The sequence below is a fragment of the Palaemon carinicauda genome, chromosome 38, assembly GCF_036898095.1.
Source record: "Palaemon carinicauda isolate YSFRI2023 chromosome 38, ASM3689809v2, whole genome shotgun sequence".
Taxonomy (NCBI): Eukaryota; Metazoa; Arthropoda; class Malacostraca; order Decapoda; family Palaemonidae; genus Palaemon; species Palaemon carinicauda.
In genome coordinates, this window is record NC_090762.1 from 68,277,630 (window position 1) to 68,298,961 (window position 21,332).

Consider the following 21,332-nt stretch of genomic DNA (forward strand, 5'->3'; position numbering starts at 1 on the left):
CATTGCAGTGTTGCAATTATCATCTTCATCAACATAGTGCCGACTCTTCTGTACAATACCACACTTGCTACGGGCCCTATGCAAGACCGTGTGGATGCCTGGTTTCGTGCAATCCAGTCTTCAAGTAAAAGGAAATTCTTAAGGAAATCAACTTGTTAAAAAAAAAAAAAAAAAAAAACTTATAATTGCTTATATCAATATAACATTCTTTTCATATATTTTGAAAAGACTGAAGGACAATTTTCATCGTCAGTCCGTCACTGATTACTAGGACTGTTTTTCTTAATGAAAAGCAAAATCAAATGAAGATGGATTTTCTCGTGAAATATGTCATCGGTCAGTTGCAGTCCGGCCGTTGCCCCGTTAACTTGTGCATCTAAGCATCTTATATTCAGCGGATTTTGGTAAGAGGGTTTTCGCGCAGTTGGTGTCTATTTTGCTTGCTATATACTACCTTAGACATATTCCATCCGAAGAATGAAATGCGCAGTTTCAAATACATTATTTCACCACATAAATGATGCTGGAAGCCTTGTACAGAGTATGATTTTACGACTAGGTTCAGGAAGTTCCGCCTTGCCAAATTTTCAACCAACGATAGGTTCAGTCGAATCGATTGTGGTTATTGCAAAGTTGCACTAAAGTATTATGAATAAAATATATTTTCTGAATAATTACTAAAAAAATAAATCAGACGCTGAATAGGTTGTTTACAATTATTGCAAGAAATTTGCTGTAAAGTGCCACGGACGTGTAAGTTAGCCTAGGCTCATCTTAAAGTATAGACTATAGTTGATGGCATGAACTCATCTTACGAGCAACCTATATATTTTCTAATGTCATTGGATAGCTGTTGCAGTTACATTATTATTGCCAGAAAAAAATACTTTATAGTTATTTTACGTGTGAAGGTTAATAATAGCAATTATGGCAAACATTGGTTAGACTAACTAGTATAATTGCTCGTAGAAGCCGCTGACTTTTGGAATATTTTTTTCCCTTTACAAAGTTTAAGGGCCACTCATCAATGGCAAAGACAAGGGACAGTGACTTACCCGTTAACAGGAGTGTCCTAGAGACTGATTATATATCATATGATAGGCGCCCAAGCCACATCTCCACCCATGTCATGACCAGGGAGGGTCAGGGAATGACTGCTGATGTCTCAGCAGGTATACCTATAGGCTCCCCCAACCACCCAGCTCACAATGATGGTAAGGTTGCAGACACGAAAGGAACTAACGAGTTTGAGCAGGATTCGAACCCCCGTCTGTCGATCACCAAGTAGAGATGTTACAAAGACAACAAAAACAAAATAGATAAAAAAATTGGGAATTTTCAAGAAAACTGCCTTATTCCAGTAAGACACGCAGCACTAATTAGGTTTTAACTTAATCATGGAAGAGCTTGTGAACATGGATCACGGTTAGGTTACTATCAATCCGAATTTTTCAAGATTCACAACATAGGCCTATTCTAGGTGACCACTTGGCCTTCAGTATTTTGTTACCTACATATAGTGTGATTTTCTGGATATATTGTGGTAGACAGCATAGTGATATTACAAAGCAAAACGAGCTTTTGAAGTGTAAAACTAGGTCATTTCTCACATAAACCGTTCAGTTACATAATGATACTTTTTCAGTGCCTAGGTTCTTATCAGATTCAGACAATTACAGTATGCAGTCATCAAGTTTATCAGAATTACAATGTCCACTAATATTTTCAATGAAAAAAGAAAAGTTGACCACCTTTGCAAGAAACTAACGCGGGGGAGATGACATGACTACAGTATACCTGGGTTCACGATGTTGGTAGGCTCAAGGTCTATAGTACTTGGGTAGGCCTATCTAGCATATGCTTGCGTATCGTAACCTTCAGAAGTCCTGGAATAATCTACTATTCGGAAAGTAATAAGTTCGACTGTATCTTAGGCATCAACTTGCTGCGTGTGAAATTTCAGGTAGAATAGGAATGAAGCCAATATTGTCATATGGTACATATCATAATGTTTACGGCATTCTAGTCGCATTTGTACGCTCCATAGAAGGGCTGCTGCTAACACACACACTCTCTCTCTCTCTCTCTCTCTCTCTCTCTCTCTCTCTCTCTCTCTCTCTCTCTCTCTCTCTCTCTAAACGTCTTAGTAGGCTAACTATAACATAAGCAGAATAGTGCTTAAGATTTTATGATTCTGACAATCTCATTTAACCTTGATTTATGATTCATTGGTCATATTGATAATGCTTTTTCGGGTCAAACATGTTCGGAAACAGAGCTATGACATATCACGGTTAAATATAGCTTTCTCAGGAGAGAGAGAGAGAGAGAGAGAGAGAGAGAGAGAGAGAGAGAGAGAGAGAGAGAGAGAGAGAGATTTTGTAGTTTCTCGTTCAACAAACGATGAAGTGTATTGCGCGGTTAACGATTAGACTGATTTATTCGTTACCGCGTTATTCTGCTTGTGAAATCTGTACTTTATAACTCTGGTTGTCCAGTATCAGAGAAATGCTATTTCTTTCATCTGCTATGCATTGCTATTTCTTTTGGTTATGATTTGTCTGCTTAATTGTTGATAAATGACAGCAAGTTTCGCCAATATTCTACACCACTGGATCTGAATACAGACAGACATTGAAGGCATGAGGTCGCTTTGCTGTGTGATAGTGGACCTGCTGCAACTTGAAAAAAGTAAACGCAATGGACAAAAATACTCAATGAAATAAATGTTATCAGCGTACAAAATGTACAAAAAGAGTAATATGTAGGCTACCCATGTACGAAACAATGCATACCTCGTGTAAAAATACATCCAGTTAGGTAACTAAAAATATCACCCTATTGGTGTCCTATCGACAGCCAAAAGACCATATTTTGACTAATTAGTCCAATATCCAATCAATTGCCAATACTTACTTTACTTTGATGGCTGCTTTTCTGGTCCCATACAGCAGGGGAACTCCACTCTCTACAGGACCTCCACTGTCGTTTTACCTTGTTCGTTCACAGTATTTATCTTTTCAAGTCGCACATTGCTCATTTACTGTTAAATCGTCACTGTCAAAAGACTCATGACATAAGAAAGTCTTCAGTTTCCTCTTGAAAGCCTTAATGTCTTCAATCATTTGAATGTTTCGTGGGAGCTTATTATATAGTCTCGGGGCCGCATATTTAAAGGCTCTGGAGTCCAAAGTGGACATAAATCTAGGTTCCAACAGTTTGAAGCCATCTGTAACTATTCTCGTGTCGACACGATTTGTTGGCTGCACAATATGTAGCAATTCTCTGAAGTATTTTGGACGACTGGTTCTGATAACTTGGTGGTTTATTGTACATATTTTAAATTCAATTCTCGCTTTAATCGGCAGCCAGTGTAAATCAATTAGTATAGGGGTGATCCTTTATCTATGTGGGACACCTTTATCAGTCTTGCTCCTCTGTTTATTGTTTTGTAATTTCTTAAGTTGGACTTTTGGTAAATTGTAGTAGATAGAGTTGCAGTAGTCAATCCTGGTAATAACAGTTTATCACAAGTTTTTTAACAGAATTTTCGTCCAGGTACATTTTTTATAAACGCAATATTTTTTAGATGATAACCAGCACTTTTTATTACTTTATTTATTTGGGAATTTAGAGACAGGTTACAGTCAAGAAATACACATAGATCTCAAACTATACTAGATATCGGCACCGGGTCATTATTTATGTTCATTTGAATATCACTTAAGTTTCTCACGCTGTTTCTCTTGCCTGTCACCATGAATTCAGTTTTGTTCTCATTTAATTTTAGTTGTTTAAATGTCATCCATTTTATAACGTGTCACATTTACGATCAATTTAAGATGTCTGGTTTCAGTCATATGATTAGGCATATATTCAGTTTAATATCAATATCTTGTTTTCAAGAATATATGCCAACAATGATGATATTTTAATAAGAAAAAAAGTAGCAGCCACTCTAACTAAATACTTTGAACTTTAGAAATCGGATGTTTGAATCTGATTATAGTTGTTAAAATACTACACCTATAGCCACCCCAATTCATTCGCTATATCACAAATTGTAAGCTTCCATATAAATTGACGGTTCGTAATCTGCTAGTACAGTAGCGATAGTGGCACTCAGTTCTCAGCAATAGTTCATTCTAGAAATGCATGTCATTCAGATCCATGCTTATTTTTCTTTACGTATTCTAATTAAGTGTTGTTTATATAATTAGTGCATCTTTGTAAATGTTTGATACTTCTTTATTTTTGCTCGCATTTTATGCTGAAGAAAAAAAATAATTTCCAAACATTAGTGATATTTTCTCTCGCCGAATAAGTTGATAAAGCAATCATATTAGCAAAAAGGTCACACACACACACACACACACACACACACACACACACACACATATATATATATATATATATATAGAGAGAGAGAGAGAGAGAGAGAGAGAGAGAGAGAGAGAGAGAGAGAGAGAGAGAGAGAGAGAGAGAGAGAGAGAGAGAATGTATAATCTTTCAAGTGTCAGTTAGTCTTGTCTAAGGTCTAGTTCAGATTTAAATTTCGAGTGATTTATTTTAATTTTTTTTTTCGATTTGTTATTTTTATAGAATATATTTATTATTGTAAAGTGTGTATTATTTCGATCACCAATACTCTTATCAGTACTGTGCTTGTATCCCCTGACTAAGAACTGAAGTAAAGCCTACCTGACACTTGCGCGCATTTTTGCCACGCACTGGCACGCATGCACTGGTGTTTTTCCCGCACTGTTCACGACCAGTTCACTCCAGTTCGCGCATCGTTCATGCGACGTTCACGCGATGGCATGAATTGGCACGCGTAGTTCACGAGAAGTTCACGACACGTTCACGCGAGTTCGCTCATCATTCCGGATCGTTTCCGCATCGTTCACGCCAGTTCACGCCAGTTCACGAATTGGCCACTCCATATAAAAACGGGGCTTCTCCAACCCGAGGACATTCTTGGATTGGCTTCGGAAGAGACTACAATGCTTTCTGTCAGAGACACCATTGCATTGAGGAGAAGAAACGTATCTTTTTCGTTTGTATTTTTTGTTGCCCTTTATTTTTGTTTCAATAAGAAAGCATTTGATTTACATATATATAGCAGACATAAAATATGTACAAGTATTAAGAAAGTATTTTATTTTAACATTAAAAGCAGCAAACATAAAAAGTTTTTAGGCTGTTGATTTTAAGGTAATAGAGAAAAAAGTGTGTTGAAATAAGAAATCATTTTATTTTTACATTAAAACAGCAAACAGAAAAAAATTGTTTTGCTCTTCATTTTAAGGTAATAAAGAAGAATAAGTATGTTGATGAAATAAAACATCATTTTATTTTTACATTCAAACAGCAAACTTAAAAATTTCTTGGGTTTATTTTTCAGTTCATTTTTATTTAAAACAAAAGTTTTGGGTCTTGATTGGTAATAGAGGAAAATAAGTGTGTGCATGAAATAAGACATCATTTTATTTTTACATTCAAACAGCAAATATAAACAATTATTAGGTTTATATTTTTCTTTCCTTTTCATTAATTTTTTCGTTTCCTTTTTGTTTCTCTTCATTATAAAGTTATAGAAATAGTTTGAAATAAGATATAATTTTTTTTCACATTAAAACAGCAAATATAAAAAATTATTAGGTTTATTTTTCTTTCCTTTTCATTAATTTTTTCGTTTCCTTTTTGTTTCTCCTCATTATAAAGTTATAGAAATAGTTTGAAATAAGATATATTTTTTTTCACATTAAAACAGCAAATATAAAATTTTTTTAGGTTTATTTTTCTTTCCTTTTCATTATTTTTTTCGTTTCCTTTTTGTTTCTCTTCATTATAAAGTTATAGAAATAGTTTGAAATAAGATATAATTTTTTTTCACATTAAAACAGCAAATATAAAAATTTATTAGGTTTATTTTTCTTTCCTTTTCATTAATTTTTTCGTTTCCTTTTTGTTTATCTTCATTATAAAGTTATAGAAATAGTTTGAAATAAGATATAATTTCTTTTTTCACATTAAAACAGCAAATATAAAAATTTATTAGGTTTATTTTTCTTTCCTTTTCTTTAATTTTTTCGTTTCCTTTTTGTTTCTCTTCATTATAAAGTTATAGAAATAGTTTGAAATAAGATATCATTTTTTTTTCACATTAAAACAGCAAATATAAAGATTTATTAGGTTTATTTTTCTTTCTTTTTCATTAATTTTTTCGTTTCCTTTTTGTTTCTCTTCATTATAAAGTTCACGCCACTTCCCGCATCGTTCACTCCAGTTCACGCCAGTTCCCGCACTGTTCACTCCAGTTCACTCCAGCTGGCGCATCGTTCACGACTATTTCACGACTATTTTGTGCGTGCCAATGCGTGCCACAAACTTTAAACATTTCAAAGTTCTGGGCACGCATGGCACGCATTGGTACGCTCTGGCACGCGAGTTCCAGCACTGTTCACGACATTTTCACGACTCGTTCACGGAGTTCGCGCATCAATGCGTGCCACGAATGCGTGCAAGTGTCAGGTACCCTTAAGAGGTTGATTTAAGAATAGGCCCCGTTAAATGTAAAGTAATCACCTAGTTTTGCTTTAAGTGTAAAGTAAAGAGACCTTCTAGATGTTCAGTGTTCATATATATTATTGTGTGTGAGTTACGTATTGTTCTAAGAGCTCGGGCGTATTTCTCTTGTGAATCAGATTATGTAATATAAAGCAGGCGAGTTTGGGAATTCGGGAATTTACGTAATTTGCTACTCATGATATACATATTTTTGGTGCATAGACCCTGGGATCAAGCAAGTCTTTTTTAAATATTGGCTATAACAGGGTCGTGTTTTGATTAAAGTTTTGATCAGTTTAGTGTTGATGGGATTCTATGTATTGTTAGGATACATTTTTTGGAGAGGTATAATTTTTTGTAACGTACAAGATGGCACAATTAAATGTACAGGAGTTTTTGGAAAACTCAGTTGTTCAGAAAATGTCGGAAGCTAATGTAACAAAAGTTTAGTAGCTCACTATTTTAAGGGCATGTGGTGGCCGTGCAACTGGTGGAATGATTAAAGCCCAAATCAAGTGTCTAGCTTTAGAAGCGTTGATAAGTTCTGGAAATTTGCCAGAAGATATTGCAGCAGCTCGTGACCTTGTGGAGAAGGCTGAAGCAGAATTCGTAGAGAAGCAATTATCAGATGACCCACAAACTGAAGGAATGAAAGCAGAAACGAGTGTAGAGGCTGAGATTAGACGATTTTCAGAGGAAGAGAATTTGATTAAGTTGAGAATGATGGCAGATGGGAGGAAAGGGAAGAAAGAGCGAGAGAAGAGGCAAGAGAAATTGCAAGACATGAGAGAGAAGAAGCAAGACATGCAAGGGAAATGGAAGCAAGAGAAATTGCAAGACAGGAAGAAAGAGAGAGAGAAGAAGAAGACATGCGAGGGAAATGGAAGAAAAAGAGATAGAAGAGGCAAAGGAAATTGCAAGACGGGAAGAAAGAGAGAGCGAAGAAGCAAGATAAATTGCAAGACATGCCTGGGAATTGGAACTGTTGAATGCTCATGCAAGGTCGTCAACTCAGACAGGTGTGACCCCTGCTATGTGCACAGTCCCATGTTTAATGTCGTGATTTTTTCTCCGACTTATTGAAATTAATGATTCTAGGCCCGATGGAATGGGCCGATGACAAGACCTTGATGAGGTTTGCTTTCCAAAACTATTCAGGATTCAATAAAATATGATCACAAATTTTAATTTTATTACAAAAATAATCATTTGATAAAGAAATAACACACAATAACACTGTCACCCTTAGGGGGTCTGCAACACGTGCTCATGAAACACAGAGTCCACGTTGGACTAAATAAGACTAAGTTTTCAAAGCCATAACAATTATTCTATGGTAAATCACATACCAAGGTCTACAGGAGTTATCTGATGCATAAAACTAATCCCCAGTCCCAGGGATGACAATTTTACAGATCGATAGAAATTAACACACAGAGACTCACAAAGGAACCGACCTGGTATCACGGTGGCTTGGAGACGGAGACGGAGAGACTAACAATATAGTAACACTTACTGGGTTGGATCTTTAAGCAGGAATGAACGAGCGTCGTGCCGGACAGCTCTGAGGAAAACTATGGTCTCCCGCGTTAACTATAGTGTCCTTGTGAGATGCGCGGGAACTCTTACGTTATTTATTCAATAAGGGGTTTGATAAAGTTTCTTTATCGACCAAAAGACAGAGAAACAGTCAAAGTCTTACTTCAGATCAAATGGTAAACTTAATACTTCGGCTGAAGGCCATAATTTGCCATAATCCAACAAACTAGAGAGTCCTTGGCTCTAAACATATACATCGATATTTTTGTCGTGGTAAAACAATACAATATCTTTTTCGTAATTCATAAATAATAAATACTTTGTCTCTCCGACACCCGCTCCTTCCCCACCAGGTGGTTGAAATTTATGCCACAATACCGTCACGTATTGGACAACACTCATTCACAGAAACGCCCGTGAGATCTTCCAATCTTACCCCAATTTAACACAACGTTTGTGGAGTTAAATGGCAGGGATTTCGAATGATCAATTCGAAACTCCCGACATTTAATGTGGCAAATGCACAGAGGTTGATCCCAAAATTCACAGAAGCTCCCGACAGCTTCTTTGGTCATTTTGAAACGGTTGCGTCGACGATGGAATGGCCCAAACATAAATGGTCTGTGTTATTGCAGTGTCCTTATTGGAAAAAGACGCCGTGTGTATCTTGCTTTGTCTCAGGACCAGATGAAGGCGTATCAAGAAGTTAAGAGGAGTGTGCTGCAAGTATATCAGATGACCTCTGAATATTATAATGAAAGATTCCGAAGTTTGCGGAAGAATGGAAAAATGATTTTCTGGATTATGCTTATGAGGCACGACGATGTTTTAAGAGATGGTTAGAGGCTGCCAAAGTGAGAGAGATGGTTAATTCAGAAGAACTGATAGTGCTAGAACAATATTTACGAGGAATTCCTGAACATATTCGAATGTACTGGAGAGAGAGAGAGAGAGAGAGAGAGAGAGAGAGAGAGAGAGAGAGAGAGAGAGAGAGAGAGAGAGAGAGAGAGAGAGAGAACCGCATCACTGAGTGAGGATTATAATATTATCGGTTGTGAACCCTCCTCGGGTATGGAGTTTCAACCATTGTTCTGACCAAGTGTCAAGTATTCACCGAACCATGGAAACCAGTTTAGTAATAACTACAGGAACAGGTTCAATAGTTACCGTTACAGCGGAGGTACCACTGGTACTGTTCCAAAGCAGAATGCAATTGTACCACAGCATCAATTGTCAAATCGTCATCTTTCAGGTGTTGTAAAGGACGTGCAGAAGATTAATATTGTCTGTTATAAGTGCGGCAAAAAGACCATATCAATAAGGAATGTTGGTCGAACCAATCGAAAGCAGCTGTCGAAGTTGTTAAGCATAATTCAACTCCACGGAATATGAAGTGAAGAATCGAACGGGAAAGGTCGACAAGGAAAATAAACCAGCTAACGTTTACACAACGAACAGGAAAACTCCAAACAGCGTGGATGATTTTAAACCATATATTTGTGAAGGTGTGTTAGCCGTTCTGATGCGAGCGAGCAGATCCCGGTCAAGATATGCGCGACACAGGATCTAATCATAGCGTGGTGACACGAGGTGTATACCTGTTGATGGAACAGTCTCTCACAGGATATTCGATCATTTTGAAGGGAGTAGGAGGTGAGGAGGTTACTCCTATTTGCCATTTGAAACTGTCATGCGAGTTAGTGATAGGTCATTGTGATTTTGCAGTAAAGGATTCATTGGCTGTCAAAGGAGTAGAAGTCCTACTGGGAAACGAGGTTGGTGGAGTGCCGTTTGTGCCTTGTCCCTTTGTAACGGAGAAAACACTGAGGTATACTCCTACGACTGAATTCGAGAAGCACTACCCATATCTGTTTCCTAGTTGTGTAACGACTAGGAGTATGATGAAGAAAGTGGCTGCTGAAGAAGACAAAGAAACTAAAGAAACAATGAACTTGGAAGATTTATTTACGGAAGAAGAGGTTTCCCATGATAGTACGCAAGAGGAGAGCTCCTGAGAGAGCCCAAGAGAAGAGGAACGATGGACGAATAAACAGGAAGTCAAGGAAGCAACGGATTTGGAAGAAATAGAAAACTCAGTGTTAGAAGTAGAACAAGTGAATTGGAATAGGCTGATAGGATTACAACGGAAGGATGCGACGTTAACAGAATTAATGTACCATGTAGTGGATGAGATGTAGGTGCAGCAGTCTCCCACCTGTTATTACCTCAAGGATGGGTTGCTTATGAGGAAGCATAGACCAGCCGAAATCCATGGGAATGCCGAATGGGGCATATACCATCAGATATTGATTCCTGCACCGCTGAGAAGAGAGATGATCGCTGCAACGCATGAGACGGGGCACATGGGAATAAGAAAGACGACAGAGAAGATTATGAGACACTTTTTCTTGCCTGGCATGTATAAGGATGTGAGCTTGTTTTGCTGTGCATGTCACGTTTGTCAGATGGTGGAAAAGCCTAACGAGTATATTAAGAAAGCTCCTTTACACCCGATTGAAGCACAAGGAGAACCCTTCAGCAAAGGACAGATTAAAATGTTGGCAGAAAAATGGAAAGATTGATAGGAAACAGATGGAGAATATGTCAAGAATTTGAGGAAAAGGATCAGTAAGATAAGGAAATTTTCCCTCAAAAACATGAACACGAGCAAAGGAAAAACGAAGAAAAGGTTTGGGAGGATAAGTAAGAACAGACAGTTTGTGGTAGGACAACAGGTGTTGGTTTACTTACCAATAATGAGATTCCCTCTCTTCAACAAGTTCCAAGAACCATTCCAGATTTTGGAGAAGATCAGTGACCTGACCCACGTTATCAAAATACCAGGAAGAAAGAAAATTCAAAGGAAGGCCATATTAACTTCAAAACCGATAATGCAAGCACCTGATTTCAACAAGAAACTCCTTATCCAAGTGGATATGTTGAACAATGGGATTGGAACTGTCCTATTGCAAAAAGGCAAGGAAGGAATTCTTCACCCCCATCTGCTTTATGTTGTCAAAGCTGAAGAAGCATTAACGGGCCTACTCGACAGTTGAAAAGAAACTGCTAGCGCTAATCACCGCGATAAAGAAGTTTGAAGTTTATATAAATAGACCACAGAATGAAAAAATTACAGTTTATTCAGATGACAATCCTTCAACTTTTGTTCATAAAATGAAGAATAATAATCAAAGGTTAACTAGATGGTCATTATGTTTGCAACCATATTGTATTAATGTAAAGCATATATCAGGTAAAGATAGTGTGGTTGCAGATTATCTATCTCTCACTGAATCAGTGGATTCAGGCCCTGGATAAATAATCTTTTTTGGGGGAGCTATCTTACGAAGCTGGTCTTCATGAGAGCAGAATATTTTATTCATGTATTGTATTTATGTATTTAAGAGAGGTATAGACAGTTCATAAGGTGAGTTCCACTCACTTAGGATTATGTAATGTATGTAAATTACACAAGACTTGCGTCATTCCTTTAGTTATATTTTATTTTAGTTTCGTATTTGTAAATTTACGTCATTTTAAAGAATGTCATTTTCATTTCACGTAGTTTTCTTATGAAGTCTTATGTAATCTTGTTAAAATATATGCTGTATGACATACACTCTAGCGATTGCATCATATTTCCATGTGGTTGGAAGTTCCAGGAAGGTTCTCAACTAAAATTTATTCTTTTTTCTTAATGTTACGAGAGGGGGTGGGCGGAGTTAGCTGAGAGAGTTGCCTCGCAAGTAATGTTAGTACCCCTTCATCAAATTACTAAGTTGGCAACCTTACGCCACTAGAGCCATGCCACCAAGCTACCTGAAGGCCGAACTGGAAGGTTCTGGAATTAATTAAGTTAATATACAGTATATAGGACCTAGCAAGGCATAAGAGACAGTGAGAGATCCAGCCTATCCCTTTGAAAGAGCTAACATCCACCAGCCCTCTCTCCAGCCACTACATAACTCCGCTCAAACGGGAATAGTTTTTTCCTCTCAAATGTAAATAGTGATTTCTCTCCAACATATACCATGTATAGTGTTGTTCAAACATTGGTGATATTATTGTATGGCTAAGTTAAAAGTGTAGTGTGTTAATGTAAGTACAGTTTATAGTATAAAATTTTGTGACTGGCCCTGTCTAATTAGGTTAAACTGTGAAGTGTATTAAGTTAATTTCTAGTGAAACAAGTGAATGTGTAGTTCTTTAAAGTGTCAGTTAGTCTTGTCTAAGGTGTAGTTCAGATTTAAATTTCAAGTGATTGATTTTTTTTTTATAGAATATATTAATATTGTATTGTGTATTATTTTGATCACCAATAATTTCCTCAGTACTTTGTTCGTATCCCCTGACAAAGAATTGAAGTAAGAGGTTGATTTAAGAATAGTTCCCATTATATGTAAAGTAATCACCTAGTTTTGTTTTGAGTGCAAAGTAAAGAGACCTTTTAGATATTCAGTGTTCATTATATTATTATCTGGGAGTTGCATAATATTATCAGACTCAGAGGTATTTCTCATATGAATCAGATTATGTTATATAAAGCAGGTGAGTTTGTGAGCTCGGGAATTTACGTAATTTGCTAGTCTTAATTATATATATATATATATATATATATATATATATATATATATATATATATATATATATATGTGTGTGTGTGTGCATGTATATATATATATATATATATATATATATATATATATATCCATAGTAAAAAAACGTAGACTTGTTGAGCTAAACACTGATTCATATCTGACGGTACAATTTTGTTATAAATGCCATAAATTCCATACATGGATTAAAAACTGATGCAATCCTCCCAATTAGTTATGGGTGTTAGCAATAAAGAACAACTATTGTAATAATACTGTATATACCCCTTTTATAAATGTTGTATCTTATATCCTCAGGTCTTCTGAAAGCCACCTGTTACGATGTCAAGAACCTCTGTAACATACGAAAAAGTTGAAAAAATGAAATGTCAATATTGCAAGAAACTTTACATGAAGCCTCAGTGTCTCCAAAACCACATCATAATCAAGCATTCTATAAATATTAGTGTCCCGTCTCCTGGGGAAAGTAACCCGTACATGGGAACATTCAGTAACGGCCATTGTGTATTTAGACAGCTACAAAATATCCCTGATACTGGGTCACACTGCAGCTTTCAGAAATCAGAGAACACCCCATCGTTGCATTCAAAGCCTTCTTCAAGTAATTCTATACCGGATCATGTCTCATCACAGCGCAAAGAAATAGAGCATAATCCGCTGTTCGATATAGATGTTGTAGGACTTCCGGGAAACAGTCAAGAAAAGGAAGCCCTTTTTGATGACAAACCTTTTTTTGATGCCTTAGATGGCATTGACTTTGATATGGAGAAAAATGCCATGATTTTGGATAAGGAAAACATAGTTTATTCTCATGCATTTGACCAATTGCAGACATCGAAGCAAATGCCGGACCAACCTTTAGCAGTGCCAGAGGATGATTCGCTTCTATTTAGCGATATTAATTTCTTTGAAGACCTCCTCACATTTGAATAGACTCTGACTGTGATCACCTTGCACTTTTTGGCATATTAAAATCAAAACCCTTCTTTATGCCGTTTTCCTTACATATCAAGATTGGCAGATGTTTTGCTCTACAGAAATAACTCTGTGGAATATTTTTTTTCCTAATTTAATATGAAATGTATTTAAAACAATATCTTAAGTACGCAAGTGAAATTGTTTATTTGTACCCTGGACAAATTTTAGTAGTTTGAAAAAGACTTAGAAGTAATTTTATGTTGAGTGCAATGGTTGTGGTAAAAAGAAAATACTTATATATGTCTAAGTCATTTCCATGGCTTCTATGTTTTCTTTTTCTTATTTTAGGTGTGGTGGCTGCACTCTTTTGCTATTTTTTTTTTATTAATACGATACACGTAGGAACGCGGCACAAACTATGTATTGTGTAATGATAATATTAAAAGAAAAATATGCAATAAGTGAGACAATCTACAAATATTTTTGACGAACGTTTGATATTTTTCAAATTTCCCATGAATAAAAGCCTATTACTTTGATGAGAAACCTATTTAGCAGTTTATTAATGATTGTGTAATTTAAGCACTGTCCTTGAAGTCATAAGAAAATGCAGGTTTTACTTTTGTGACTTTGTCATATACAGTGTATCTTATGCTTTCCCTATTGGGTACTGAACAATGGTGGTTGGTTTTAGAAATATTTACTCTCGATTATGTTATCATACCAAATAATTTTCCTTTACATTGCTTATTTAAAATTCAAATGTTTTTAAAATATTTTAATTGACTGATAAAATCTCATTTAGCTAAGCAGTAACTGTTTTAATTAAACTAAAGGCTCAGTAGAGATTTATGACTGCTTATTTGAAATGATTTCATTTTTATCTTAAATATCTATTCAGTTATAAGATTGATAGGCAAGTTAACTTTGAAGAACTGATAAATGTCTTATATTTCTGATGGATTTTTTATTTGTCTTATGTAAACAAATATTTATATTATTAAAGGGACAATGTTATAATATTCTATCATTTCCCCGAGTGGCCTTTTGCTAATGTTCATTCAGAAATGGAATTTTCAAATTACTCACAGAAAAAAAAAGGTTATTGATGTCACACAAGCAGATCCAAATCAAATTAGAGGTTTAGATTTGTGTCAGTGGCGGAGAGAATAAAATGTTGCATAAAAAAAAACAATTTACTATTTCATGAACCGATCACAATACCCCATTGGTAGGTAGTAGGTAATAGGTTGGCCAGGGCACCAGTCACCCGTTGAGATACTACCGCTAGAGAGTTATGTGGTCCTTTGACTGACCAAACAGTACTATATTGGATCCTTCTCTCTGGCTAAGGTTCACTTTCCCTTTGCCTACATACAGTATACACCGAATAGCCTGGCCTATTCTTTACAGATTCTCCTCTGTCGTGACACACCTGACAACACTGAGATGACCAAACTATTCTTCTTCGCTCAAGGGGTTAACTACTGCACTGTAATTCTTCAGTGGCTACTCTCCTCTTGGTAAGGGTAGAAGAGACTCTTTAGCTATTGTAAGCAGCTCTTCTAGGACACGCCAAATTCAAGCCATAGTTCTCTATTATTGGGTAGTGCCATAGCCTTTGTACAATGGTCTTCCACTGTCTTGGGTTAGAGTTCTCTTGTTTTAGGGTACACTCGGGTACACTGTTCTATATAATTTCTCTTCCTCTTGTTTTGTTAAAGTTCTTATAGTTTATATAAGAAATATTTATTTTAATGTTGTTACTGTTCTTAAAAGGAGATAAAGATAGAAATTCATTGTTGAATATTTTCGAGGAAGTGATGAAAATTACAAGATAAAGCATGCTAAGTAGTCCAGTATTGATAGTGAGGTCAACATAAAAGCCAAGAATGACTTGGAGAGAATATTTAGACAGGAAAGCAGATGAGGCTGACAAATCTGTGGATTCAGGGAGTGGCTATGGTGTAAGAATCCCTCATAGAATTAACAATGAAATATCTCTACGGTCCCATAAAAAAGAGATGGATCTGCTATAACAACTGCAGATGAAGAAAGACAACGTTGGATGGAACACTTTAGTGAGGTCATGAATAAGATATATGAGGGGAATAATTTGATTGATATACCTGAAGCTGAATAAGACCTTAATATGCCGATGAATGAACTCAGTGTGTTTAGAGTCGAAGATATTGATAACAGGAAATAGAATGTTCGTGGTTACGATGAAATAACTACTGAGATGATACTGGCTGAAGATGGAGTGATCCCCAGAATTCTTACAAGATTATTTTGTAGAATGTGGTATGAAGAGGCAAATTCTGATGAATGGGACTTAGGAGTTTTGGTGAAAATGGCAAGAAAAATGAGACCTGACTGATTGCAGTAATTACAGAGGCATCACACTTACGTCAGTTGTCATGCAAATATATAGTATGCTTATTCTAAAGAGATTAGAGAGAAAGGTTGATGAAAAGCTGAGAAATGAGCAAGCAGGATTTCAAAGATAGAAAATGTACTGACCACATTTTCATTTTGAGACATGTTATAGGCCTACAGCAATGTGTAAAATATAGGAATCTTCTTTTAATGGCATTTGTGGACTATGAAAAAACCTTTGATAGTGTGCACCGGCCAATTTTGTGAAGAGTTCTGCATTATCATGGAATTCCTCTTAAATATGTAAATTTGATTAAGTCTGTTCATAAGCGTAACAGGGGCAAAGTTAATGGTAGTGGAATTCTATCCCACCCCTTTAATCCTAACTTTTGGCAAATGGGGTTTACCAAGCTCGTGTTCTTCCATCTCTACTCTGTAGGTCCTGGTGTGAGTCGAGTTTTTGACTAAGGGGGTGGGGGGTGGGGGAGGAAGCCAAAGGTGCACAGATTCACTAACCAGGTCGGTCAGCCGATCACCACAACAGCTTCCGAACGAATGGGGCGAGCCCGGCGGGCCCGCGAGGCCGCGAGGTTAGGCCGTTAGGGTCGTGTGGATTCACCTGGCTTCACCTTCCAATACAGGTGACGGACATTGAGCGCAGGGAACATCTGAGGAATTTAGGACAGGGCAATATATTATTGTAAGGAGTGCATAGAGGGCAGGATTTTGCACAAAATACTCAGAGAAATCTTGCTGCTCTAAGGGAGTTTGCACATACAACAATCCTACCTATTCTGGCTTGCTAAAAATTAAAGAGTTAATGATCAATTAGCAATGGGCTGGTGTTATTGGCTACAGTAGAAAGCCTAAGTACAAAAGGAAGAAGAAGAGTGAAGAAAAATTCTTCACAGCACACATGCACATACACAGATTCAACTGGTGTCCCTCCGCCCTCTTCCGTAAATTTGTGAAAAAGTGCGGGGTACCACATTTGGCCAAGTTATGACATAAAAAGAAATTTATATATATATATATATATATATATATATATATACATATATATATATATATATATATATATATGTATATATATATATATATATATATATATATATATATATATATATATATATATATATATGTGTGTGTGTGTGTGTAAGAGTGAAGAATTTTCTTCACTACTCTTCTTCTTCATAGTTTATACGTAGACTTTGTTATTGTTCGTGACGTCACGGCAGGGAAAAATTTGAGTAGCCTAATGATTCTTCCATAAGCGAGTGGCTCAAGATTAATACTTTTGTGTTTATTTTGTAATCATTATTTTACCTGAAGTATTTAGGTATTTTAAATCTCTTAAATACAATTCAAGTCTGCTAGCCTAGGAGGTATAGTTGTCCACACACGTAAGCCTGACTTGCTAAATTACATTTCAGTTTCATTTTTTGTTTTGTATGCCAGATGTTTAGAGTTAGGAATATCTTTGTCCCCTGGAGTTGCAAGATTTCTCCTTGTATTCTAAATAAGTGTATTGCTTAAAACTCACAAGTCACAAGTATTTCAAGCCTGTCCTAAATGAGAGTTGGCACCTCAAGACCACTGGCCTACGCATCGAGATACGCTTTTTATTGGGAAAGAAGGAGGACGCGGATGACCTGAACTCGACCTCACAAAGTTATAGGCCACGGTACTAAGCGGAACTGCCAAGCCAGGCTCCAGGGTCAACCTTGTGCTCCCACTCTCCACCACTAGCCTGTCCCTGTGCACAATAACAGACCCAGAGTCTACGTAGGACGAGGTCGAGCAGATAACTGGAGTGAAAAGCAGCTAATTCCAAAGAATGTCTGTTCCAGTCTGGGGGCTAGTTGGAAGGGGCCATTGACTCCGCAAAATAAGTGCTCTAGGCCTAGTGAAGCAAAACTGAAGACCGCCACTTTCAGGATACGGGCGCCCCACAACATAAAATCTTGTGAGTTCAATTAATGGCAATTCCCCCTTTAGATAAGCTTCTATTTGTCTCATAAGTTAAGTTTAAGTATTATTCTGGCATTACATCTTTCAGGCTGCGTGTGTGGAAATTAATGTACTTATAATTTTTGGTCTTGGTAATTGCTTGAGGTTACTGACCACATGTTGGGACCTCACAGCAGCCTACCGCACAAATTGTTTATTAGAATATTTTGATTCTATTTATTCCGTTTGAGGGTTAATCCAACGAGTTAATTCTGTTTAATATTTTCAATATTATTTGTTGTAAACTGATTCTCTTTTCACTTATTCATTTTGCCATGTGAATAAATCATAATTGAGTTACTGATACTCTTTTCAATTATTAATCTCGCTATATGTATAAATCATTGAGTTTGTACTAACCGTGTGTCACACAATTGTACATAATTATTTTGTATATGTTATGCTTGTATCTGCGCTCTTCCCTCGCACTAAAAAGAACCTGAATGATCATGTCTCCAGTTTTGCTCTGTAACATTGTCTGTCTCTCGAACATGTTATGTCCTGTTGCCTTGAGGCTTTGTATATAAAGGAGAGTGTTCCTTAATAAACAACTCAGTTGATTGCTTCCTGCCTTTGAGTTCACAACCCTCTCTCGGCCCGTCACATTGGTGACCCCGGAGTGACTCGCTCCTCCAGCCTCCCCACCCACCCCTCCCCCTGCCTCTCACCGTTACTATGACGCCGTCAACGCATACCTTCTGCAGCAGTACTCGCCGTCACCAGCCGCCCGTATAGCAACGCTTTTTCAGCTCTCTCAACAACCGTTGGGGGACCAAAGTTTCGCTCACCCTCGGGAAAATGACCAGTATTACTCGCCTGCAACTTTCCGCAGACGGCTCTACTTGTGATGTGAACCCACTTCATGACCTTCAAACCTCCATCAACGCCTCCACTCATGCCGTAGGACACACACGCCTATGAAATCCGTAGGATACACACGCCTATGAACGCCGTAGGCCTATGAATGCCGTAGGACACACACGCCTATGAATGCCGTAGGACATACTCGCCTACCCCGTGACGAGCCGGAGCAGCAACAAAGCCACCCATCATCCACCACTCGCTCGCACCCCAACCAACGACTTCTACAGCCACACACTGCCGCTAATCGGCGCAGTTTTTAGAACTACCTCTCCAGATTCAGGGCATCTATTTAACATGTTCAGTATGTAATTTTTAGAGGGGGAGCCATGTACCAACCGTGTGTCACACAATTGTACATAATTATTTTGTATATGTTATGCTTGTATCTGCGCTCTTCCCTCGCACTAAAAAGAACCTGAATGATCATGTCTCCAGTTTTGCTCTGTAACATTGTCTGTCTCTCGAACATGTTATGTCCTGTTGCCTTGAGGCTTTGTATATAAAGGAGAGTGTTCCTTAATAAACAACTCAGTTGATTGCTTCCTGCCTTTGAGTTCACAACCCTCTCTTGGCCCGTCACAAGTTACTCCCATTCCTTTTTACTGTAATAAATTATTTGGAATAGAGTACAAACTTTGGTATCTTTAACCCCATTATATGAATTTTACCAATTTATACTATAGGACGGGTCAGAAGCACCCGAGGTATTGAGAGTAATCCACTGTAGATATAGGTAAGTTGGTATCAGCGAGTGTACACTCTTTAACTTAGTGCTTTGAAGGTGAAGATCCCAATTTAACTTTACATTATACTTTTATACTCCACTGCTCCCATTTTTTTATTGTCTCTAATTGCATTAACGTAAGATACCTGTCCAGCATCTCACTGGGGTCACTGGGACGGAGTCGGAACAGAGCCTAAGAGTGAGATGACTATAGACCTGACAAAGCTAGAGTAAGCCATAAATTACTTTTATTTTCACGTGTGGAGTTCTCCGGCCTCTGGACAGTAAAATTTCCCCCTTTTTGTATTTAGGAGTGAAGGTTAGTAAACTGTGGCAGTAAAGTTAATTAGCAGGGTGTTTGTGCCCCGAGAGTAAGTGCTCATTATCCTTCCCTGTTGATCTTTGTGTAACTGCCGTAGTGAGACTTTCCTGACTAAGTTCCCACTCAAACAATTTAAATAAAAATTCTCTACAGTACGTATGTATGCATGTTTGTATGTATAAAATTACCATAATGTTCAGTAAAAATACAGTGACAACAAATAAGGTTATGGACGAACCTCTAGAGATTGTTAATGAATATACGTGCTTAGGACAGACAGTAAGTTTCCCCAGGACATGAGACCGTAATTAAAAGAAAGATAAGCAAAAAAAAAAAGTATTTAATCAGATGGTTCTACCCACATTAACTTATGCATCGGAAACTAAAATCCTTACTAAAGCCTTAGAACATAAGCTAGTTACAACTCAAAGAGCAAAGGAAGGAATAATGATGGGAATAACAATAAGAGACAGAAAAGATTAAAGTAGAGCAAATCAGAATTGAGGATATTCTAACAACATGTAAGAAAAAGTAATGGACAGGACATATAATGAGAATGACAGATAATAGAGGGACATTAAGAATAATAGAATTGGTACTTGGAGATTGCAAATGAAGCGAGGGAAGGGAGAGAAGACGATGGATTGACGAACTAAGAAAATCTGCGGGTATAGACTGGCATAGAAAAACCATTAACAGACGCCAGCGAAAGGACATGTCTGAGGCATTTGTCTTGCAGTGGACTACTGAGGTTTTCAAAGAGACTGCTAGCAAGTTTTGGGGCAATAACTCTGTAACAAACACTCGTATCAGTACGAGACTTTGATATTGTGTATAATTTATGAGTATAATGAATTACCAATTGTAAAGTGTAATGACATTCTTACCCGTACAAAGAGGCAAATCTCGAAAACCCAGAAATGAATATGAACAAAAGTAAAAAAAAGTTACGCCTACCCTTTCCCTCCACCTCTCTCTCTCTCTCTCTCTCTCTCTCTCTCTCTCTCTCTCTCTCTCTCTCTCTCTCTCTCTCTCTCAAAGTTGCTTCACTTCAATTTTTTTTTCCTATCTAATGATTTTATTGTCTTATATATGTAATGCTAGGTAGTAGGTTGGCCAGGGCACCAGCCACCCGTTGAGATACTACCACTAGAGAGGTATTGGATCCTTTGACTGGCCAGACAGCAATGCATTGGATCCCTCTCTCTGGTCACGGCTTATTTTTTCTTTGCCTACACTTACACAGAATAGTTTGGCCTATTCTTTACATATTCTCGTCTTTCCTCATACACCTGACAACAATGAGATACTTAACACTTCTTCACCCAAGGGCTTAATTACTGTACTGCAATTTGTTCAGTGTACTTTCCTCTTGGTAAGGGTAGAAGAG

General features: G+C 37.2%; 1 protein-coding gene across 2 annotated transcripts; it reads left to right on the forward strand.

Annotated features, from left to right (window-relative positions):
* Positions 1-248: 248 nt before the first annotated feature.
* LOC137630231 (uncharacterized) lies at positions 249-14,756 on the forward strand. Of its 2 annotated transcripts, none has more exons than XM_068361688.1 (2): positions 249-404; positions 13,023-14,753. In XM_068361688.1, exon 2 carries the CDS (start codon positions 13,047-13,049, stop codon positions 13,656-13,658), a length of 612 nt encoding a protein of 203 aa, XP_068217789.1. In that variant the 5' UTR covers positions 249-404; positions 13,023-13,046; the 3' UTR covers positions 13,659-14,753. The 2 variants fall into 2 exon arrangements, with proteins under 2 accessions (XP_068217789.1, XP_068217790.1); XM_068361689.1 differs by lacking the exon at positions 249-404 and adding an exon at positions 2,976-2,997 and having other exon boundaries at positions 13,023-14,756.
* The last annotated feature ends 6,576 nt before the right edge of the window (positions 14,757-21,332 follow it).